The following is a 25,431-nucleotide window of genomic DNA, read 5'->3' on the forward strand; positions in this document are numbered from 1 at the left end:
TTTCTTTTAAAGGTTTATATCTTTCTATGCATAATTTTCCTAAACTCAAATTATATGATTTTCTGTGTAAAAAGCTTAACTGGTTTCCTACCAACCTTAGGATAAAGTCTAAATTCATAACATGGCTTGGAAAGCCCAGCGTAATCTGCTGCCTCTACACTACCTTACCCTTTTTGTCATTCTACCTTGGGCACTATCATCAATCAGCTGTATCAGTAGCTCAGTAATAGTAGTATAGAAATAATACCAGCTAATATTTATTGAACCCCAATTAATACTGTGGGTGCTTTATGTATATTCTATCCCTTAACCTTGAGAATAACTTTGAGTATAGATATTATAGTTAGCATTTTACAGAGGAATCACATTGAACAATTTTGGGTTTCCTAGACACTGTACCTCTGGGCTTTTGCATATTTGTTTTCTTCTTTGGATTACCAATAGCTGCTATTCAGTGCTTCTTCTTATAAACTTTTTTAAAAAGTATAACTACATAGAAAAAAAGCATATAAACTATAAATTTCAGTGAACAAAATGAATGTATTCATACAACTACCACCAGATCAAGAAATAGAACCCCTTCCCAAAAAGTCCCCTCGTATCCTCTCCCAATCACTAATCTCACCCTCCTCTCCAAATAGTAGATAGTATTCTGACACAATTTAATACCATGGATTATTTTTGCCTGTTTTGGGAAACTCTGTTTCAATGGAATTATATAGCATTATTCTTTTGTGTCTAGCTTCTGAAACTCAACTTTGTATCTGTGAGATTCATTCATGCGGTTGCCTTCAGATACAGTTTATTCATTTTCACTGCTTTATAATATTCTGGTACATAAATATGTATAACATCTCTTCTCACTTTGAAGGATAATTGTGTTGTTTCCAGTCTACATTATTGCAAACAATAGTTAACATTCTTATACATTATACATTTTTAAAATAATTTATTTGAGAGAGAAGGAGAGTAAGTATATGCGCACACATGCACGCAATAGAACACAAGTGGGGGGGTGGCAGAGAGGGAGAAGCAGACCCTGCTGAGCAGGGAACCAGAAGCAACATGGGGGCTTGATCCTGCAACCCCAGGATCACGACCTTGCTGAAGGCAGATGCTTAACCGACTGAGCCAACCCAGGTGCACCACATTATACATTTTTAATTTTGGTTCAACTCCTAGGTTATTTTTTACCTCGTCTTAGCTGACTAGACTTCACTTTTCCCAAGAAGCCTTCTTAGCCTCTCCAGGTTTGGATTTGGTGCCCTTTTCTGTGCACTGATAACCATGCTCACCTTCCTCTACCATAAACATTTATGTTTATATATTCCATCACATTCAAAGTATGTGTGTGTGTTGCATGCAAAGAAAAAAACATGTTTTCTCTTTCCCTGTCTTCTTAGCACTCACTGAGTACTTAAGTAATTGTTGAGTAAATGAGTTTTTTCAGTACACTTGCTCTTCCATTGCTAAGAAAATAAACATAAATCTAATGGAAATTGAACAATATAATTAATACTCTCTACCTTTGTTTTATTCTCTTTAGATATACAGTTCCTTTAAAAAGTTATGTAAAAATTTGTAACTCATCAGGCATCTGTGTTGTCCCTTTTGTACTTTTGTTCTGCCATACAGCTATTTACGTAAAATATTTTTGGAAAATGCTTTTATCACTTGTGGCATATCTAATAACCCCATTTGTGGCAAGTAATATTTGTCCTTTGAGGGTGGTATTGAATTTTGGAAATAGCCGAAAGACATTTGGAGCCAAGACAATTTTATGAATGATAAACTATATTAAAAGTAAGCTGAGATTTCAAGAAATATAGACTCTCCTGCCGCCTTCCCCTTCTGGGCTTAAAAACCTATTTATTTTTACAGAATTAAGTCACTATATTCGAATAGAGTCAAGCCGCTGAGATAAGCCAGAGTTAATAGTATATTTTGCTTTTGAGTTTCTTGGCCCTTAAAAACTGGTTTCCTTTGTAAGTTACTTATGTTATACCTGAATATCATTTCTTTCATTTGTAAGAGTATTTGCTTTTCATCTTGAATTTATCTTCTCTGATATTAAAATTATCATCTTCACTTTAACCATCATGTTCTTACACTCATTTCTCCCCTCCTCTAATTGAATAACAATGATAGTATACCTTCCACTATTTTATTTCTCCCACTTTCTCTTAGAGTTCAGCTCTCTAGTCTTGCTCATCTCACACATTTTATGTAATATTTATAGATTGTGTCTGCTGCTTTGCCTTCTTCCCCAGTAAACTGTGACCTTAAGGCAAGTGTTTATTAGGAGTTTAACAAAAATGTTTTTTGAAAAATTGAAGACTTTGTCACCTGTTTTCATCTTCTCTAAAGTGCTGTCATTTGCTACAAATGCTTGTTTTTATATTAATAACCTTACTATTTTATTTTTTTTAATTTTTATTTATTTATGATAGTCACACAGAGAGAGAGAGAGAGGCAGAGACACAGGCAGAGGGAGAAGCAGGCCCCAAGCACCGGGAGCCCGATGTGGGATTCGATCCTGGGTCTCCAGGATCGCGCCCTGGGCCAAAGGCAGGCGCCAAACTGCTGCGCCACCCAGGGATCCCCACCTTACTATTTTAAATCTCTTCTACCTCTTTACTGAAAAAGTGTTAAGTATAGATGGTCCCTCTCTCCCTCTAGCCAAATCCTAGAGTCCATGAAATTTAAAACTACAATATTATTATTATTTTTTAAATGGGCCTTGAACTCACAACCCTGAGATCAAGACCTGAGCTGAGATCAAGAGCTGGACACTTAACCAACTGAGCCACTCAGGTTCCCCTCAACTACATTTTATTAGATGAATCACTATGACAGATCCTGGGGATAATACAACAAAGGCGGTAAAGTTGTCCCTATTGTCAAGGGACTAATAAATATTCTAGCTCCCTTCCTCAACAACAACGACGAGAAGAAAAAGACAGAAATGTCTCAAATTAGGCTATGAACATACTTGGAGAATGTGGTGCTGACGAAAATAAATTCTGACAAATAAGATTGGAAAAGACTGTGTGGTACCATTTAGACAGTCCTTGGATACAGCTCTGTTCTACACATAAACTGCTGCTTAATATGGTTACTCAGCTAGTTGTAAAGCTGAAAGGAAATGTTTTAGGTTAGTTTGGAAGACAGGATACTTGATAGATGAACAAAGATGATAGGGGGAAAGGATTTCAGATATACAACATGTGCAAAAAGCTCAGATGTGTAAATTTGTAATTTAATTATGATGAAGTTATATAAAATGAGGTGGGACCATAGGCAGAGAGTAGACCAGAGAGGCCCTATATGCTCTTTTAGGACATCTGTAATTCATCCTGTAAGGAGTAGGGATCAATTAGAGAGTTTTAAGTAGAATTAATAAAGTCTTATGCTCTTTTAAATGATGAAAGTTGGGATCCCTGGGTGGCGCAGCGGTTTGGCGCCTGCCTTTGGCCCAGGGCACGATCCTGGAGACCCAGGATCGAATCCCATGTCGGGCTCCCGGTGCATGGAGCCTGCTTCTCCCTCTGCCTGTGTCTCTGCCTCTCTCTCTCTGTGTGACTATCATAAATAAATAAAAATTAAAAAAAAAAAATAAATGATGAAAGTTGATTAGGATAACGATTCTGATACCTATTATAAGAGCATTAGTAATCAGAGAGATACTCCAGTAAACTTCACATTTTCTGTATTGCTGAATAATGCTCAATAGAGGTGAATCTTTAACAAAGTTTCACTGTTTGGAATTATAAAATTTTTTTCAGTTATGAACTGTATCAGGCCTCCAGAAAATTTATAGAGTATAATATTATGTATATCCACGTGCCTTCCATCTTAAAGGAATAAAATGTGACAGATGAAATTGAAATTCCCATCTATTGTTTGCCTGTGTTCCATTCCATTTCCTTCATCCTGGATGTATATATTTTTCTCTTCTTTAAAGATAATCTACTTTCTACAAATGATTTCAAAGTAAGAGTCAGATGTATTTTATGTACTAAGGTGTCTTTTGTAAAAGTTGCACATTGAATTTTTCTGTGCTGGATTATTTTAAATACTCCCCAACCTTATTTAAATTAATATAAATTTCTTCCTAGAGCATATTATTGCCCCATATTTTATCTTTTCATTTGTGCATAAATCTAGTTTCCTTATTAGTCTTGTTTACAGTCAGACATCATCACTGCTATAGATCATGAATATTCTAGTATTATACCTCTATAAAAATAATTTACAAACAGTAAAAGATAAAAGGAAAAAATATGGACACAGGGTGATCAGAATGTATTTCCTGAGTTTGTCCATATATACTCTGGTAGGAATAAAGTCTAGTTCAGATACCTGTGTGTATTTCTGGTTTGTGAATAGTGTTTACCTTTTGTTTATTGCTTTACGTTTCACTAAAAATTCTATAGAAATGGACTCTGTATCTGGGATATATGAGTTATTAAGTGATTATAATAAGTAAATCAACATATGAAATATTGATAACATTCCAGTCTTACAGAAGAAAGATTCATGATTTAGGTAAGTTAGGTCGTTTGTCCAAGACCATATAGCTGATAAGATGGGAAATATGGGGCTCCAGCCTGGATTTTAACTCCATATCCATTATCATCCTATACTTATGAGAGAGCAAAACAGACTCTGATATAAAAAAGTCAGGGAATGCTAATAGTTTTAATGAGAGGATGAGATCAGTTTTTACAGCAATAACTAACAAGCATTTAAATTCAGAGAAATAATTTTTATTGTAGTATCAAATCAACTGTGTTTAAGTCTTGTACAGTGTAACCATTTATTTTGTATATATATGTTTATTCCTCTGTAGTTCTTCATGACTACTTTGATTTACACTTGCTGCATGAATGTAAATCAGAAAGAAGTGGATAGTTAAGATATTCTTTGAGTTTTTCTCTTTTTTTTTTTTTTTTTGAGGTTTTCTCTTTTAGTGTGTATTCAGACATATTTACCAAATTTGCCTAACCCTGAGTTTTGAAACAACCTTGGCACTATTGACATTTTGGGCTGGAAAATTCCTTGTGTGGAGTTTTGTCCTATGCATTGTAGGATATTTGGCAGCATCCTTGATATTAGTAGATACCAGTAGTTCCAATCATATGCTCATGTTTGGGAATTAGGGAGACTTCAAGACCTTGTAATAGAGACATGTTTATTAATAGAGGGATCACAACTCTTAAGTTATATGCTTACAGAAAGACCAGAATCATAAGACAGCTTAAGAAAGAGGCAGTGGTTACATTGAAACTCGTATCTTAGGTTCTAAGAAGTAGAAAAAGCACTAAATATGGGTCTTTCTTCTTAGAACAAGATAGGATATAAATAAATAAATAAATGGCTGTGTATTTCAGAAAGAGACTTAATGTAAAGATAATAAGGACAGGTAGTTTTTAACTTATAATTGGGCTGTGTTCTAAAAGTTCTTTTGAGGATTAATGTCTTTGGTCTCAGAGTTAAATTTTTTCCTCAAACATTTGTTCAACAATATTTGAGTGCCCTGTGTGGGCTAGACACTAGGGCTAGCATAACAAGCAAGATGACATGATACTTTACTTCTTGGAGCTTATAAAATTTTCATGGTATTTATCAAATAAATTTTTTTTTAAGATTTTATTTATTTATTCATGAGAGACACGCTCACAGAGAGAGAGAGAGGCAGAGACAAAGGGAGAGGGAGAAGCAGGCTCCTTGCAGGGAGCCCAACGTGGGACTCAATCCCAGGTCTCCAGAATCAGGCCCTGGGCCAAAGGTGGTGCTCAACCACTGAGCCACCTGGGTGTCCCTATCAAATAAAAATATTAAATATTTATTTATGTGAATTTTTCTTTCTCTTACTCCCCTTCTCCCAGTTTGAGTTGAGGGGAGAATACTTGTCTCTTCTTACTGATGTACCCCAGCTTCTAGAACGCCTGGTAGGTGTGTAAATATTTGCCAAATGAATAATTGATTACTTGGGAAGAGACGTTTTAAAAATTACACACAATTAATTAGAATTGTGATAAGTGCTCCAAAGAGAATAATACAGGTATTATATAATATGTAACATGAAACAATGGGTCTACTGTAGTCTAAAGCTAGATTAGATTAGACAAAGCTTTAAATTGAGGCAGTGTTTTTCCCAGCTTTACTGAGGTATAATTGGCAAATAAAATTGTATATTTTAAACCATACAATGTGATGATTTGACATATGTACCCTTTGTGCAGTAATTACCATAATAGAGTTAACACACCATTACCTCACATAGTTACCTTTTTCGTGTATATATGATGTAAAAGCTTAAAACCTGCTCTTAGCGAATTTCAAGTACACAACACAGTATTACTGTGCTCTTAATTAGATCCCCAGAGCTTATTCATCTTATAACTGAAGGCTTGTTCTCCTTGACCAGCGTCTCTCCATCTCCCCACCCCCAGCCCCTGGTAACCACCATTCTGCTGTTTCTAGGAGTTTGACTTTTCTTTTTTTTTTCTTTTCTTTTCTTTTTCTTTTCTTTTTTTTTTTTTTTTAAGATTCCACATAAAAGTGAGATCAGATCATACAGATTTGTCTTTCTCTGTCTGGCTAATTTCATTTAGCAGGAGGTCTTCTAGCTTCATCCATATTGTTATAAATGGCAAGGTTTCTTTCTCATGGCTGAATGATAATTCTGTTTTCTGTATATACCATATCTTCTTTATCCATTCATTCGTTGTTGGACATTTAAGTTGTTTCTATGTCTTAGCTATTATAAATAATACTGCAGTGAAGTAGGGAGGGGCAGATACCTCTTCAAGACGGTGATATTGTTACCTTCAGATGTATACTCATAAGTGAAATTGCTGGGTATATGGGCATTCCATTTTTAATGTTTTCTTTTTTTTTTTTTCTATACTGTTTTCTATAGTGGCTGCACCACTTTACATTTCCAGCACTAGTGCACAAGGGTTTCCTTTTCTCCACATCCTCACCAGCACTTGTTATCTCTTATCTTTTATTTCTTATCTTTTTGATTACAGCAATCCTAACAGGTGTAAGATGATAGCTCATTGCAGTTTTGATATGCATCTCCCCGGTTTGTGATGGTCAGTACCTTTTCATGTACCTATTGGCCATTTGTATGTCTTTGGAAAAATGTCTGTTCAGTTCCCCTGCCTCTTTTTAATTAGATTGTTTTTTGCTGCTCAATTGTGTGAATTCTTTATATATTTTATATATTAACTCCTTATCATATGAAACTGGACCACTTGATTTGTAAATACTTTTTTGTAGGTTGCTTTTTTATTTTGTTGGTTATTTCCTTTCCTGTGCAAAAGCTTTTTAGTTTAGTTCCAAATGGCTACTTATACTTTTGTGGCCAGTGCTTTTGGTATCATATAAAAGAAAAAAAATCATTGCCAAGACTAATGTCAAGGAATATTTTCTGTATGTTTTCTTCTAGGAGCTTTATGGTTTTAGTGATTCTTAATACCAAGATTTTAAGAATTAGTAGGAGGTACCGAGACATGTTTTAGGAGTAAGACTGGGGGTTGGAGTGTATTGTAGGTTGAAGGAACAGCTTTGTGTGCATGTCTGAGGTGGGATATAATGTGGCATTTTTAGAGCTTGAGAGTTGGCAGGGATGGGGGGAGGTCAGGGGGATAGCGTGGTACCAGATGGTATATTGATTTTTTGTCTATTGTGTACTGAAATACCGAACATTTGTAGTAAAAAAACAATAATAACATTACTGTATTAGCAATTACATAGGGAAAAGCTTTTAAGTGGTAATTAAATTTTTAAAAATTCTGATACTTGAGAAAAGTCTATTTTAATTGATTAGAAAATGGGACTCCTATCTTACATCTATGTACTCATGACCTCTAAATCTATGTTTCTACCTCTGGATGTTTTTGTTTGATTTATGCTCACGTATCCAAGTAAACATATCCAAAAGTGAATTCTTTCCATATCTACCAATTATGTAAAACAAAAACAAAACAGAACCGTTTCGTGGCTTTTCTGTCCCAGTGAATGTTTTATTCACTCAATTTCTCAAGCTAGAAACCTTTACTCCTCTTAATTTCCACCTTAAGATAATGAAGCTGTGTCACCATTTAATTATTATTATTTCTACTTAATTGTATTATATCACTCAAAACTTTCCTCTTTCTCTTAGGTAAACTGCTGCCTAAACTTAGGTTCTTGTTTTTTCTTCGCTGTATTTCTGCAAGTTTTCTAGCCATCTGTCTTTGTTCTTTTCCCATTTAGTCTATATGCCCCTTGCCGCTTGAGTGATCTTTTCTGAATGTAAAGCTAATCCTGCCTCTTGACTACCTACAGGCCTAGCATGGCTCATTATGACTTTCAAGATAAAAATTAACTAGGCAAAATGCACTAGGCCTTTCAGAATCTGCGTTGTGCTCATCTCACCAGCCTTTTATATTTGCCCTTTCATCACATTCTTTATTTTTTGCCATACTTTTTCAATTCTAGGAATTTATTTTTTAATTTAAATCAATTAAAACTAAATAAAAATACTAAAATCTGTTCCTGAATTGGACAGCAGAGATATAGAACATATCTATCATCAAATAACAACTCTGTTGGATTATGCTATTCTTGAGTATATTAAGTTCTCCTTTCCCTATGTCTTTATGTATACTACTGTCCTTTTCTGTATGTGTAATGTGCCCTTCCTTGTTTTGCCTAATTCCCTTCTCCCATTGAGACTCAGTTTGGGGGGCCCCTGGGTGGCTCAGTCGGTTAAGCATCTGCCTTCGGCTCAGGTTATGATCCTGGAGTCCTGGGATCAAGCCCCACATTGGGTTCCCTGCTCAGTAGGGAGTCTGCTCCTCCCTCTGCCCCTCCTTCTGTTCATGCGTGTGTGCTCTCTCTCTCTCTCTCTCTCTCTCTCAGTCGCACACTCTCTCAAATAAATAAAAATCTTTAAAAAATGCTCAGTTTGAGTGTCATCCATTTCTGGAAGATCTTACCCAACACCATCTTTTTCTGTCTCCTCCAACCCTGAAGTCCAAATTCTTGCCTTTTGCGTTAATGTCTATTATATTTAAATCCAGGAGTCAGTGTTTAGTAAGTAGCGAGATTTTAGAAGATAAATAAGATTGAAATTTTGTGGAAAAAAAAGAAATTTTGTGTAAACTATAGTTTTACTTAGTATAGTTTTATGTTGAGTGTAGTGCATGGATTTACCACCATGAAGTAAAGATACGCTTAAATGGATTTAGCATCTGAGTACTGACTAAAGAAGCTTTTCATTAAATAATCATGGTTTATGTTATAGAGGTCAAAGTTACTAGACTTGCTACATTTAATAAGACTTTAAAACATAGAATTGAATCTAGCAACTCAAGAATCTGTCTGAAGGTAACTTTACAGATAGAAAGCATTGTAATCAGGTGTGTTTTCATTACAAAAATACAGTATTAGATTTGTAATCTTAGGTCAACTTTAATAAGCATTATGATAAGCAGAATGGGGAATGAAGAAAGCATCAGCATAGTACCTACCCTCAAGTTTATAATATGGTTACTTATTATCAGCAAGTTTTACTTCTGCTCTATTGTAGTTACCCACTACTTCCTGTATCCCACCATCACTTGGTATATTTCACTTCAGTAATTTTAGGTTGTTGGTGGTTTTTTAAAGTAGTTTTTCTCTGTATACTCTGTATCATGCTTTTGCTTTCAAATCATCATTCTACTCCATACAGAAGGCTCTTTATTTTTGAGGATCATGGGATTTTTGGTATGCTGCGTACATGTGGGAAGCTAAGTTACCTTTCCACATCATAATGACTTTGACATCTTATTTTCAGTCTTCCATCTTTACTTTAAACATCATTTGTGGCTGGCCTTATTGTTCTTAAGGATAACCCATTAAACCATCTAGCCTCACAATTCTTTTAATTCTCAGTAATGACCTTCAGCTTTCTCTGCTTTAAATTTCTCATGTTATATTTAGAAAATTTAACAAGGTTGATTAAAATATAATTTACAGAGAACATTTTATGAATTCTAACACACAAGCAGTTGGATAACCAACTCTTCAACAGTCAAGATAATAGAGCAGTTCTGTCATCCCCAGAAGTTGGTTTTTTTTTTCCTTCAAGATTTATTTGTTTACAAAAAAAAAAAAAAAAAAAGATTTATTTGTTTACTTGAGAGAGAGAATGCATGAACAGGAGGGACAGAGGAAAAGGGAGAGAAAATCTCAAGTGGACTCTGCCCTGGGCTGAGCGCAGAGCTGGACGTGGGGCTCCATCCCCCCAACCTGAGATCATGACCTGAGCCAGAGGCACAACTGACTATGCCACCCATGCACCCCATCCTTTTCTTTTGTGCTCCTTGGCAGTCCTCTCCTTAACCTATACTCTGGCACTGGCAACCATTGATCTGCTTTTTGACCTTACAGTTTTGCTTTTTTTCAGAGTGTTATATAAATGGAATCATACAGTATGTACTTTTGAGTCTGGCTTCCTTTTCCTTTACCTAACAGTATACATTTGAGATCTAGCCATATTGTCGCATGTATCAGTAGTTTGTTCTTTTTCCTGAGTAGTATTCTTTTGTAGCATGGTTTATCCATTTAACACCTGAAGAACATTGGGTTGTTTCCAGTGTTGGGTAATTGTGAACGAAACCCTGTGAACACTTTGCTTACAAGTTTGTGTGAATGTAGTTTTCGTTTTTCTTGAGTAAATGTCTAGGGGATTGTTGATCATGTGGCAGTGTATTTTTAGCTTACTAGAAATTGTCAAACTGTTTTCTAAAGTTACTGTATTATTTTCATTCCTATCAGCAATTAATGGGAAATCTAGTTGCACATACTTACCAGCCATTCTGATAGGTGTGTGGTGATCTTTTATTGGCATTTTGGTTTGCATATCAATGATAAATGATGTTAGACACCTTTTCATGTGCTTATTTGTAACCATCTGTCTTTTTGGTGATTGTATTTAAATCTTTTATCCATTTTCTTTAAATTTGAATGTTTTCTTATTGTGTTTTGAGGGTATTTAGTCTAGACAAGTCTGTTATCAGTTACATGATTTGCAAAAATTTTATATATGCTATTAACCAGCATCACTACTATTTTTACTTTAGTTAATTATCTTTTAGAGTTACTGAAAATGGGCAATTGTCTTTTATATTTACCTTTATCTTAACAATTTTTGAGGAATCTTCTTCCTTTTTTTGTATAGATCCAAGGGTTTATATTTCTTCTGCCAGAAATAATTCTTCTGGCTGAATAATTTCCTTTAATATTTCTTGTATTGTGGGTCTCCTGATAATTTTCTCAGAGTTGTTTTTTGGTGGGGGGAGTCTGAAATGTCTTTATTTCACCTTTATTTTTGAAAGATATTTTTACTGAGTATAGAATTCTGGGTTGATAGTTTGTTTTAGTACTTAAAAAGGTCACTCCATTGTCTTCTGGCTTGCACAATTTTAGATGGGAAATGTGCTTTTAATTCTTACCTTTGTTCTTGTGTATGTAATTAAGGTATTACCAGTCTTGTTGAACATTAACTGGAGCCTTAGCCAAAGCAATAGAATTAGGGGTGAAGAAAAGCACAATGATTTGAAAGAGGAAATACATTTGTGGCTTTCTACAGGTATTTATATAGAAAACTGTAAGAGAGTTAATAGATTATTAAAATGGGTAGTAAAAGTTTAGCAAGTTTACTGGATATAAGTTGGCCATATCCATTGGGTACACCAAAAGAATATTTCAAGTTAAAATTTTTGGTGTCCATAAAGGTAAGCAAGCATAACCTCAACAAATTGTATGTTACACTTTTTTAAGAAAATAATTAAATGTTATCAGGAATATTTTTTTAAAACTCTGGTAATGCCTAACACATTGTGGTATTTGCTTATTAGTAGACAAACAGATTAATGGAGAGCCTAAAAACAGATCCACGAAGAAAAGTTGATAAACTGAACTTAATCAAAGTTACCAATTTTTGTGCTTCAAAAGACATCATTAAGAAAGTGAAAAGAGCCCATAGAGGGGAGAAAATATTTGCAGATAATGTACCTGATAAGTGACCTATATCCATAAGAACTTTTACAACTCAATAATGAAAAGACAAATAACCCAGTTGCAGTTTAAGCAAAGGATTTGACTAGATATTTTTTACTGAAGCACTACAGATTATTAGTAAGCACATAAAAAGATGTCCAACATTATTAGTTACTAGGTAAATGAGATACCAGTTCATACTTAGCAGCGTGGCTGTAATCAAAAAGACAAGTGTTGTTAAGAATGTAGAGAAATCACGGTAGGAATATAAAATGGCCCAGCTACTTTGGAAGAGTTTGGTAATTTCTTTCTTTTTTTTTTTTTTTTTCATTTTGGTAATTTCTTAAAATGTTAAAACAACATTATCATTTGACCTAGCAATTCCAATTCTATTTCTCTGTACCAACCCAATAGGAATGAAAATATATGTCTACACTTTGGATACAAATGTTCATAGCAGCATTACTGACAGTGGCCTAAAAGTGGAAACAACCCAAAGTTCTATCAACTGATAAATGGTTATACAATTGTATTGAAGTAGTAATATATGCTACAATATGGATGGGTCTGAAAGACATTATGCTCAGTAAAAGAAGGCAGACACAAAAAAAGCACATCATCATATGACTTTATTTATGTGAAATATCCAGAAAAGGCAAATCTATAGACACAAAAGGAGACTCTTAAACGGGCACAATATTTCTTTTGGAAGTGATAGAATGTGCTAAAATTAGATTGCTGTGATGATTATATAACTCTATATGAAAATCACCAGATTGTGTATTTACAATGAATAAATTTTATGGTGGTAAATTATATTTCAATATAGCTATTAATTAAAAAAATATAGACATGTTTTGGAACTTCAGGAGCATAAGGGTAGCCTTACTAATCATTAGAGATGGTATTTTTAAATTTTTATTTGTTTTTAAATTTAATTTAAAAATTTTCTTTAGAGAGCCTGAGTGAAGAGAGAGAGAGAGAGAGAGAATCTTAAGCAGATTCTAGGCTGAGCGTGGAGCTTGATGGTGGGGTCTGATCCCAGGACCCCTTAGGTCATGACCTGAGTCTGACAACCAATTGAGCCACTCCGGTACCCTCATTTTGAGATAGTTTAATAGTTGGGATACAGTTGGGGTTCTATATTAGATGTTGCTAAAAAATGAATTCTGGTGGATTTAAGAACTACATATATAAAGCAAAGCTTAAGAATTTTATACATACACATATGCATGTAAGATAGTTGTCTTTGTCAAAAATTTTTTTTACCCAAGAGAAAATGTACAAGCTGTAAACAAAATACAACAAAAAAATGTCTGTGTTGTATTAAAACAAAACAAACTTCTGTGTGAAAGAACAAAATGAAAAGCCATTGTTAGGGGATGAATGCAGTTCATGAAATTAACAATTAGCATCCAGGATGCATAAAACTATGACTGAATTTTAAAAGGCCAACAATCAATTGAAAAGTGGCAAAAGGGCAATTGGAACATAGGATATTTCAAAATATGTCAAATCTCAGTAATAACTAAATAACTGCAAATTAAAATGATAAATGATTTTATTTTAATGTATTTGACAAATATAAAGCCTGATAATACCACGTTTTGGTTATTTGGGGGAAAACAGGAACTCTTAAACATTGCTGATAGACTTTATAAAATAATGTAACTGTATAATACAATAAATATCTGGCAAAGTTGAAAATGTGCATACGGTAAGGCCACATAATTCCACTTACAGATTTCTATCGAGAAGAAACTAAATAGCACTTGGACAGGATGACACGTTTATCAAGATTTTTAATGCAGCATTGTACATAATAACAAAAAGTGAAAAGTCACATAGCTCTCAGTAGAGAAATGGATAAACTGCATGTATTTATATAAATTAACTCTATATTATAGTCAAACTGAATGCACAAGGAATTTTGGTCTTTTGGTAAGGTTGATCTCAGTTATGTAGATAAATCTTTATGCTGAAAGCAATGAAAAAAAATGTGAGATTTTTTAAAAAAGATTAAAGAGAGCTGGAAAGACAGTTGGGAATACCCAGGCTAATGTTAGAGGTAAGTAGAAGATTTGAGGCAAAAGCTGCTTTAGCTTAAAGTCCTTTGTTAATATTGTTTATTTTATTTTCCTGACTAACTAGGCAAAAGGATCAAAATTATGGCCTCAGGGTTTGTTCAAGATACACATTCTTATAGGAGATCTTCTGCAAATTAAGCTAGACCTCAAAAGGCCATGCCTTCAGGGTAAAAGCAACCAGATCTAAAATCATCCTTCCTCTCTGTAGTTCCAAAATATTGCCTGATAAGCAGAGCAGGAAAAGGAATGTAAAAGGAGAAAAATATCTGAGATTGAATTTGTCACAGATTGGCCTTATAGCAGATCTGTATCTTGACAATCAAGGAACCTCAGACTGTAATATTGATTTGAAGTGTTGCTATGGTCTGAGTTTTTGTGTTCCCCCAAAATTCGTATGGTGAAAACTTAATGCCCAAAGTAATGGTATTAGGAGTTGGGGCCTTCAGGGGGTGATTAGGTCATGAGGGTGGAGCTCTCATGGGATTAGGATTAGTGGGATTAGTACCCTTTTAAATGTGACCCAAAAGAGCTAACTCACTCCGTCCACTGTGTAAAGGACACATAGTGAAGATGGCATTCTGTAACCCAGATGAGAGCCTTCACCAGAGTCAGACCATGCTGGCACTCTGATCTTGAATATGTGTTCTCCAGAACTGTGAGAAATAAATGTTTGTTGTTTATAAGCTACTTGAGTTTCTGTTTTTTTGTTTTAACCACCTGCATGGATTAAGAAATGTATATTAGTTTCCTACTGTTGCTGTAACAAATTAACCCAGATTTAGTGGCTTAAGATAACACCAATTTATTATCTTATAGTTCTGAGGGTCAGAAGTCTGAAGTGAGCCTCAGTGGGCTAAAATCAAGTTGTTGGCAGTACTGTATTCCTTTATGAAAGCTTCATGACAGGGTACATTTTTTGCATTTTCCAACTTTTAGAGGTTGCCAGCATTCTATGGCATGTGGCTCCTTTCTGTCTTCAAAGCCAGCAATGACCAGTTGAGTCTTTCTAATGACACCATCTCATTCTGACTCTTCTGCCCCTTTTCCCATTTTAAACATTTTTGTGATTATAATGGGCCAACCAGTATGATCTTACTTTAAGGTCAACTGATTAGCAACCTTAATTCCATTTGTAACCTTAATGCCTTCTTACCATGTAACATAATGTATTTGTGGTTAGCGGGTATTGGAACATGAGCATTTCTGTGAGGCCATTCATTCTACCCACCACAAGATGGTTTCCAACTGATAGTGCCTTTAGGTGCCTTCTGGAAGCAGACAGGAAGCATCTCCGGAGGAGGCTACATCCATCCTAGGCCTTGGAATTTTTAATCTTTTGAGGGCAGAAGCCAGTAAGTACTGAATTAAGTGCACAAAGAAATAGGCAAGCTGAGCAAGAACCATGAGACAGCAGAAACTACTCGTACACTAGAAGATATTGGAATGATCAGATACTGATTTTTAAAATGGTTGTGCTGAGGGCGCCTGGGTGGCTCATCATTAAGTGTCTGCCTTCTGATCAGGTCATGATCCCAGGGTGCTGGGATCCAGCTCCACATTGAACTCCCTGCTCAGTGAGGAGGAGCCTGCTTCTCCCACTGCATCTCCCACTGCTCATGCTTTCTGTCTCTCTCAAATAAAATCTTTAAAAAAATAAATGGTTGTGCTTACCATATTTTTAAAAAGGACAGACTTCAATATCTACAAGGAATGAGGAGGGAAAAAATGATGTTAAATATTTGAAAAATAACATAGTAAAACATGTACAAATAAAATTATTAAACTAACAAGCCAGCAGATAAACTTCCATCTCTAACCATGAAGAAGTAAGAAGGTTTGGATTTATCTTCAAGTGTAGACAGCTAGGAAACTGGAGTCTATATTTAAAAGAAATTTGTTTCAGCATTGGAAAATAGGACTGTAGTCCCTGAGAAAAATGAAATTAATGATATAGGCCTTACGATCACTCCACCATTTTGCTTGGAGGTCACTTCCAGACTATAGCACAGGCAGGATGAGCCAAAAAGAGCCCAGGGGTCTCACTGACTTGAGAAGACAGAAATCAGCATTCAGAGTATTTTAAGTGGCTAAAATTTGTGGAGGCAGAAAAGAGGTAGCTACACAGAAAAAGAGCTCAAGAAACCAGCACATGTTACCCTTGAATCTTTGAAAAAAAGTTAATGCATATGTAGGATGAACATCCCATAAGGGCTGATAAATAACACTTTTAGGAAAGAATACCAGTGAGCTGTAATCTGAACAATGGCTAGAACTCCCACAGGTCTGAGAGTCATTCAGGTTCCCACCAGCCAGAGTAAGAGCAGTCATGGAATACAAGAGTTATTCATTGGAGATCCATGAAACCTAAACATAGTGGTGGGAAGACTTTAGTGCTTTTGTTCTAAAAACCTTTTTTAAAAAGCCTCAAAATGATCTTCAAGTGTTTTTAACTTTTTGAATAAAGTATGATACTCTTAAAACAAATCCAGCACTCATAGTGTCTGACATCCACATAAAAATTACTAAATGTGCAAAAAAAGCAGGAAAATGTATTTCATTATCAAGAGAAATATCAGTTAGTGGATTAGAAATAATACATAATGAAATTAGCAGATAAGGATGTTAAAAATGCCATTAAAATTTGCTCAGTGTAGTCAAGGACCAAGGGATAACATAAACATAATGAAGAGATAAATGGAGAATGTTAAAAGGAAACAAATCATTCAACAAATGGTGCTGGATCAAATAGATGTCAATATAGAACAAAAGAACATTAACCCTATCACCTCATTCACAAATCAAAATGGACTGTAGGCTTAAATGTAAAACTCAATCTCTAAAACTTTTAAGAGAAAAACGTTTGCAGCCCTATAGCAGCACTAAAAATCTAAAGGGAGATAGCTGATAAACTAATAATGGTGGCAATAAAATAGAATACTAAAAATTCTTGTTTAAGTTTATCTCCCATAAGAATATTATGGGAGATGAGAATGGGAAGAAGGAACATATAATAGATACGACAGAAAACAGGTAACAAGATGGTAGATATAAATCCAGCTATCCCAATAATTACATTAAATGTTAATGGTCCTAACACTTTAATTAAAAAGTAGAGACTTAGAGTCTGGATAAAAATGGAAGATTTAACTGTGTGTTGTCCAGAAGAAACTCAATGTAAGCATAAAGACATAGATTAAAAGAGGTTAGAAAGAGATATAGGGGAAGTTCCAGTGGAAGCGGGTGCGGCGCTGAGTCCGGTGCGGATCTGACAAGATCAAAGCTGCAGGAGAATGGACAGTGAGGTACAGAGAGATGGAAGGATCTTGGATTTGATTGACGATGCTTGGCGAGAAGACAAGCTGCCATATGAGGATGTTGCAATACCACTGAATGAGCTTCCTGAACCTGAACAGGACAACGGTGGCACCACAGAATCTGTTAAAGAACAAGAAATGAAGTGGACTGACTTGGCCTTACAGTATCTCCATGAGAATATTCCCCCTATAGGAAAGTAACACCTGGCTCCTTTTTCCTGTACATATTTTTGAAAAATATACAGATACAAAATGTAAAAAAAAAAAAAAAAGAAAAAGAGATATAGGACAAAAAATGCTAATCATAAGAATGTTGGTGTGGCTGATACAACATGAGATTCCTATTCAAGGAATAGGGCTTTAGTACACGGCAAAGGGGAACATTTTTTAATGATGAGATCAATTCACAAAGGAGACCTAATAAAAAATATATGCATCTAATAACATAGCTTCAAAATACATGAAGAAAAAACTGACTGAACTTAAAAAAAGAAGGATCTATAGAAATGTAGAACACATAAAAAAAATTATAGAAGACTTAACACTATCAATTAACTAGGCCTAACTGACATTTATGGTACAATCTACTCAATAAATGCAGATACATTATTTTCAAGTGTACATGGAATGTTCACCAGCATACATCATATGTTACTTGTAAATAAAATCCCAGTAAATTTAAAATGATTATAATCTTACAGAATATGTTTTATGATCACAGGGATTCAGTCAGATTTAGTAACAGATTTCTGGAAAGTGACCATTTGGAAATTTAACAGTGTATTTATGGCCTATGTGTAAGTGAAGACATCATAAGGGAAATTGCAAACATTTTGAACTGAATGAAAATGGAAAGACAGCACAATTTATGAGATGGAGCTAATGTAGTGAATATAGAGAAACTTACAGTTTAATGTTTTTATTAGAAAGAGGCAATGAGCAAAATCAATGCTATAAGCTTCCATCTGGAAAGCTTAGAGAAAAATAAGTGCAAATGAAAAAAAAAGTAATTAGAAGGAGGAATATAATAAAGGTAGGACAGAAATCAAAATCACAGAAATGGATGGACAATTAAGAAAATCATTGAAACCATAAGTGGTATCTTGATTAGATCAATAAAATTGCTAATTGCTAACATTTTAGCTGGACTGATTGATGAAAAAGGAGAGGAGATACTTAAACCAGTATTGGGAATGAAAGGGGGATATCACTACAGATTCTACAGACATTAAAGGCAAATATGAAAATTTTTTGAACAGCTTTATGCAAATAGTATAATTTAAAAGATATGAATGGCCAAAAGTGACTTAGTTAAGAATTAGATAACCTGAATGTTTTATATTGATTTAAAAACCCAATTCATAATTTAAAACCTTGCCATCAAGAAGACTCCAGGCCTGGTTTATAGTTAATAAATAAATAGTAAAATATGCAAACTCAGAAAATAGAGAATAGCTCACTTCTCACTTTGCTTTTTGAGGCCACCATTACTGTTACCATAAAAAAACAAAATAGAGACATTTCAATAGAAAGGATGCTAACAGTCATTAATCATCAAAGAATTGAAAATTACAACAACTATGAGATACCCATATATTAGAGTGCTAAAGCTAAAATAAAAAAAAGATTGACAGCGTCATGCGTTGATAAGGCTCTGGTGCAACTGGACTTCTTGTATATTACGAGTGGAAATGTAAAAATCTAAAAAAAAAAATGTAAAAGACTACAGCCATTTTGCAAAACAACTCTTTCATTTCTTAAAATTTTAACGACAAGCCAAAACAACTCTACCACTAAACCCAGCGATTACACTCTTACATACTTATTAAGGAGAAGTGATAGCGTATTTATAAAATAAAACTTATACATGCATGTATATATCAGCTTTACTTATAATAGCCACACATCCTAAACAACCCACATGTCCATCAACATGAGAATTGATAAACAGTTTGTCATGTATCCATATAAGGGAATACATCTCCACAATTAAAATGAAAATACTAACCGATACGTGTAACAACATGAATGAATCTCAGACTGTTTGCTGGTAAAAGAAGCGAGATACAAAAGAGTATATGTTTTGTGATTCCATTTAGACACAGCTCTAGAAAAGACAAATCCTTTGACAGCTAAATAAATTTGATTGGCAGTAAGCCTGTTTAGAAAGACTTTATTTCCAGGTGGCATCCCTGGCATTTTCTACCAAATATTCAAGCAAGACATCCTATATTTTTCATTTTTCCCAGGTGTTAAAGAGAAAGAACATTATCATTCATTTTATGAGGGTAGCACAACATTAATATAAGAACCTGATAAGTACAAAAGAAATTTATAGACCAGTTTCATTGGTGACTACATAGATGCAGTAATTTTAAAGAAACTGTCAGGACAAGATACCTCAAAAATACCTCATGATAATGTTGGCTTTTCCTAAAGACGGGAAAAGTTTGGTTTAACATATATTAATTAGATAAAGGAAAAAATGATGCAATTATTGGAATAGATGCAAAATAAATTTGATAAAATTCATCATTTGTTGATAGTAATAAAAAATCTTTTGCAAGCTAGATGTTGAAGGAACTTCCGTAAGGTGATAAGTGGTGTTTATATTTTTTAAGACTTATTCATTTATTTGAGAGCATGCATATATACTTGTGTGCATGTGCAAGTAGGGGAGGGGCAGAGAGAGAGAATCTCCAGCTGACTCACCACTGATCATGGAGCCCAACATGGGGCTGGATCCCATGACCATGATGAGATTATTGCCTGAACTGAAATCAAGAGTCTAGCTTAACCAACTGAGCCATCCAGACGACCCAAGTGCTGTTTATTTTAAAAAGAATATAGCAAACATTGTATTTAATGATGAAATTTTGAATGCCTTCCCATTTAGTTTGGGCATATATAGTTAAAGCTTAAAAATAAAACTGCCAGTTATTTTACCAGCAAAAGATAGATTTATTCAGGAGTAGTAGAAAACTGCCATCCTGGACAAGCAGGCTATGGAAAACCATAGGCAAGTCCCCTAAGCAAGTTTCTTTATAAAAGGAGGGAAGTTGGGTGGGCTCTTGTAAACAAAAAGTCCATTGGTTATGCTATATGTTGGCAAATCGAACTTCAATAAAAACAAATGGAAAAAAAAAGTCCATTGGAACAAACTAGAAGTTCAAAGTATAGTGGTCTTTCATTGGCAGAGTGACAGCCTCTCATTGGCTGAACTGCTGCCCCTTAGGAGGAAAGCCTTTTTTCCTCCTCCTGGGATAGTCAGGTAGTATCCTCATGCAAGGTCCCTGTCTTCCTTTGGGTCTACAACTGACGACTCTTGGTAGGATGTGAGAGCTCCCCCTGCCGGCCTCCCGACTCCAAAAAAGAGATTTCCTTTTATTTTCACAAAGTCAAGGATATCTGCTGTCCTCACTAATTTTCAGCATAATATGGAGATCCTAGCCAAGGCAGTAAGGCAAGAACAGAAAAAAAAGAAAGAAAGCAGTAAGGATTGGAAAGGGAAAAACAGAACCACCATATCTATAGATGATATATTTGTGTATGTAAAGAATATCAAGATAAATTATTAGAGAATTTAGCAATGTTGCTAGATACAGAGTCAATATACAAATTAGTTATGTTTCTGTTAACCTACAAGAAACAATTAAAGATACCATTTACAGTAGCACCAATACTATATACTATGAATAAATCTTAGCAGGATATATGTTAAGACCTTGATCATATCTAGGGAGGAGCTGAGAAGCCCAATAGAACAAACATGTAAGTCCTTGTTTGCTGCCTCTTTTCACACTTAAATCTAGGAAATGTGCAGCATTTAAATTCAGTAGGCTTATATAGGGAGGGGCTTTATGTTTTGTCCAATCTAAAACAGAATAACATCTTAAAATAGTTTTTACAGTATTTTTGGAGCACATTGATAAATAGAATATCTTAGTAATAGAGATTTGGGACTCTTTCAGTCTGTCTTTACCTAATATGAGTCTTATGTAAAAAAATATAGCGTTCTTGAAAGCTCTCTCTGATGATGGTTCATTCACTTTTCTGCCTGAAATTTCCACTCTAGGAACTAGTACTGATTCACTTCACAAAGATTTTTATTAAATACATATTTACCAAGTACCATGATAGTAAGTACCTTATTTTGCCAAAGCTAAGACATCATTAATTTTAAGTTGCATCATTTCATGTTCTGCTAACTGAAAAAATATTGCCACTCTTCGGCTATAACACACCATTGATTTTATTTTTTTTATTTTATATACATATTTTTTAAGATTTTATTTATTTATTCCTGAGAGACACAAAGAGAGAGGGGCAGAGACCCAGGCAGAGGGAGAAGCAGGCTCCATGCAGGGAGCCCGATGCGGGACTCGATCCCGGGACCCCGGGGTCACACCCTGGGCCGAAGGTGGTGATAAACCGCTGAGCCACCCAGGGATCCCCACCATTGATTTTAATATGCATCTTGATTTCAAAGATGTTAAAATGTTTTTTTAAAGCATTTTATGATTTATTAAACATTTCTATAGAAGTATTTCTACTGTTTTACAATTTAGGAACACCACTAAAAAACAAACTACTTTACCTTTAATTTTTCATACCTGTTGTGCTACCTTTTTTTTCTTCCCTCATTTAAGCATTCTTAAATTAGTTCCTCTTTTTGGTTTCCTAGTTATTTTGCCATCCTGGTCATTTTTCTTGGAATGCCTTTCACTTTATCTGTAAGCTGCTTAAAACTGAGTAAGATACAGGCTTCAAAAAGAAGACAGTAAAATATTCAAATCTGTATATCCAGAAGGTAGAACACTTTTGCAAATTCATGATTCTTGTTAACTTGACAAGATTTTCAGTATTTTTTTCCTTAACACAAAGTAGTCCATAGCCATGAACAAATTGTGTTTTAATTTTTATAAGTACGTAGGTTTAAATTTGTACGTCATACTGGTCACAGCAAGATTTTCTCCCCATTGATATTCATTTACTCATTCTTATAATTAGAGTTAAAGATGCTACTTTCTTTTAACGTTTTTTGTTACAAATGTAAACTGGAATGTAATACGTGTCTTTTTTCATTCTTCTCCTCTACAAAGTTATTACCCAAAAAATCAGTCTATAACATTTCAACCTCGGAATATTCTAAATAACAAAGCTATTTACTTGTTTAGTAGTGAATATTTATGTTTGAATATTTTAAATTCTTCACAATCACATTATTTCTGATAGTCATTGTGTGATTGTTTACTGTTTTGTGTATTGCCTAGTTCAGCTTAAATGACCTAAAAGAAAAATGACCCCTCATAGTTAAATTTATAATTCTCTAATTCATTTGGATATATGGTTTTAATTTGATTATTATAAAATTAAACTTTTCCAGTAGGTTATATACTTTTCTCTCTTTTACAACACAGGTTTTGAGAGTATTTTAGAAGGGCTTTATGGACCACGGCTACGAAGAGACCTCAGTTTATTTGAAGGTAATGCTTTTTAAATTGTATTTTAAAATTCTGACTTCCCATCCCATTTAATAAATGAAAGGTGGTGGTTCTGTGCTAACTTTATATTAAACATGAATTTGTGGTCTTGTTTAATTAGTAACTTTTTAACTAAATAAAGTGATCCAAATATTGTTTTTGTTATTACATAATGTTATCGTAACCTTTTAAAATACTTAATACATTGATCAAAAAGGAATGTGAAACTTCTTTTTGACTTAATGGTGAAATTTAATTTTTGTTATAACGTACCCTCATTTATTCTTAAAGAAGTTTTAAAAGGGTTCAATTAAGTAAATATTTCCTGTTGTTCATGAGACAGGCAGCCTGGAAACCTCAGATTGTCACTCTGAGAAATCCTACCATGTGTGCTCAGAGTCTTATATTTATATATAATACTATTTGTTACTTATTAGCCACTTCTTTCAAATGCTATAGCATAAATCCTAGTGGAAGATTTTGATTTGTCATATAATTTCTATGATATCATAGTTTAGTTGTTTTATTGCTTGCTTGGAAATATACAATAGTAGGAGAACGTTTTTGTAGACATCTAAAATTTTATACTCCAGTTTATTTACAGAGTAAGTAATGGTAGTATAAATTTTTACTTTGATTTTGATTGAATTATTTCTGAATCTTGTATCTGGTCAGTTTTATGTCCTAACTCTAGTACCTTCTATTCGACTGTGTACCTTCCATTCTACCAAGACCCCAGGTCTCTAAAGGTCCTTATTCTTCTGCATAAATACATCTTTGAGTTGAGGGAAAGATGATGGGAGTTAAGGGAGTGATGGTGGAGTAGACAAAAGTTTTCTGGCCATTCTTTATTAATATTGAGCAGGATAATTGAGTTATGAATCAGATCTGAAAGTATCTATGCAAGATCATTTGTCCCAACCACCTCTCTTCACTGAGATGAATTGATATCCATGTAGAACATGACTTTAAGAATGGAGACTCCAAAATGTGCTTGTTCTAGGGTTTTATCATTCGTATAGCTAAGATCATTTTTTTATTTCTCTTAACTTTATTCATTTCTCATCTTATCATAATTCAGCACTGAATTAAGTATTTTTACCTGATACATTTTTAGCAATACTGATCAATTGTAGTTCCACCTATTTTTCTGAGCTTAAAAATGAACAGAGGAAAAATATTTTTAAAAAACAAGAATTTAATCTAAGCCTGACATTTCTTCAGACTTCCCTTGCTTAACCTGCTGCCCTCATTCATGTCAGAAGTCAGCATTATATTTGCCTTCTGACAACCCAAATTATAGCTTGTGACTCAGCCTGTTCCCTCACTTTTGTTTATTTATATAGTTGCATATATATGTATATACCTATGTTCCTTCAAAAATTGTTTATTATACAAACAGCAGAATGTTCAAAGGAAATAAATGCTTTGTATTTTGTTTTTAGACTAGCATTTCTTTAGTATACAAGTTGTACATGTTTATTTTAGGAAATTCAAAAATAGAGATAAACCAGAAAGAAAAAATTATCCCTATTCACACGATCCATAAATAATTTTCAAACAATTTTCTATGATGTAAGGTATATGTTTGTGTGTATTCTTTTATTATAGTAGTATATAGTATATGCACACTATGTACAATTTCTTTGCCTTGTTCACTGGTATATCATTTGGGTTTATAAAGTCTAGATCATCTTTCTTAATGGCTGCACAGTATTTCATTGTAGATCTATTTATAATTAATTTACCTAATTTAACAACCCATTGCCATATATGTCATTCCATTTATTTAAGTTCAGATAGGTCTTGTACTTTATGTCCTTTTGAAAAAGTGCTTTTTTTTTTTTTTTGGTGGAGAGAGCTAACAAAATTAGCTAATAAGCTTTGAAACTTGCATATAGACACATATCTGTTCCCTTTTTTCACCCCGAATATTCTTTCTCCAGGTTTCTCAGGTAAATTGTTTCTCCAGATTTCTTAGGTAAATTCTTCCTCCTTTTAGTTCCTTTTTTTGAATTTAAGAAAAGCTTCTAATTAAATTGTAGACTTAAGTATGAGGATATTAATTATAGCAATAAATCTATAGCTATGCAAGGAAGAAGACAGCTCTACATTTTGAAGGAAAATTAAATCAGTGCTATCAAAGTGTAGAACCTCTTGAAAAGGCATGTAGAAACTACCCATTATCTCCAGCTTCTCTCTTATCCTCTTATAAATAAGTGTGCTTTCTTTGTTGTTGTCATTGTTAAAAATGGTTTAATGTTTAGATGCTTGGGACTCTAAGTATAGGTGTTTCTCACTATACAGGACTGTATGCAAGAATCAAATAGATTACCGTATATTTTTAGATAAATCATTGGAAGTCTGAACTCTCGTTAACTGACTTTCCAAAACTCAGAAACTAGTATATTGCTTAGCAAAGGATCCCCGTATAATACTCTAAATTATTTTTTGTTATAAAATTAAATGCATAGTATTTTAATTTTATAATACTTAATTTTG

General features: G+C 34.0%; 1 protein-coding gene and 1 pseudogene across 23 annotated transcripts in view; both read left to right on the forward strand.

The window, feature by feature from the left end:
* LCORL (ligand dependent nuclear receptor corepressor like) overlaps positions 1 to 25,431 on the forward strand; it is a 154,363-nt gene that overhangs the window by 20,414 nt on the left and 108,518 nt on the right. For 22 of the 23 annotated variants that reach the window (XR_012022930.1, XR_012022937.1, XR_012022935.1 and 19 more), the window contains one exon: positions 22,867 to 22,932. The exons of the other annotated variant lie outside the window; for it this stretch is intronic. Coding sequence is in view for 14 of the 22 variants with exons in the window: in XM_072809437.1 (XP_072665538.1) it covers positions 22,867 to 22,932 (66 nt within the window). In the remaining 8 variants the exon portion in view is untranslated. The remainder of the gene's footprint in view (positions 1 to 22,866; positions 22,933 to 25,431) is intronic. 23 annotated transcript variants of the gene reach the window in all.
* Positions 17,336 to 17,724, forward strand: LOC140623297 (anaphase-promoting complex subunit 13 pseudogene; annotated as a pseudogene).

Source organism: Canis lupus, chromosome 2 (genome assembly GCF_048164855.1).
Source record: "Canis lupus baileyi chromosome 2, mCanLup2.hap1, whole genome shotgun sequence".
Classification (NCBI taxonomy): Eukaryota; Metazoa; Chordata; class Mammalia; order Carnivora; family Canidae; genus Canis; species Canis lupus.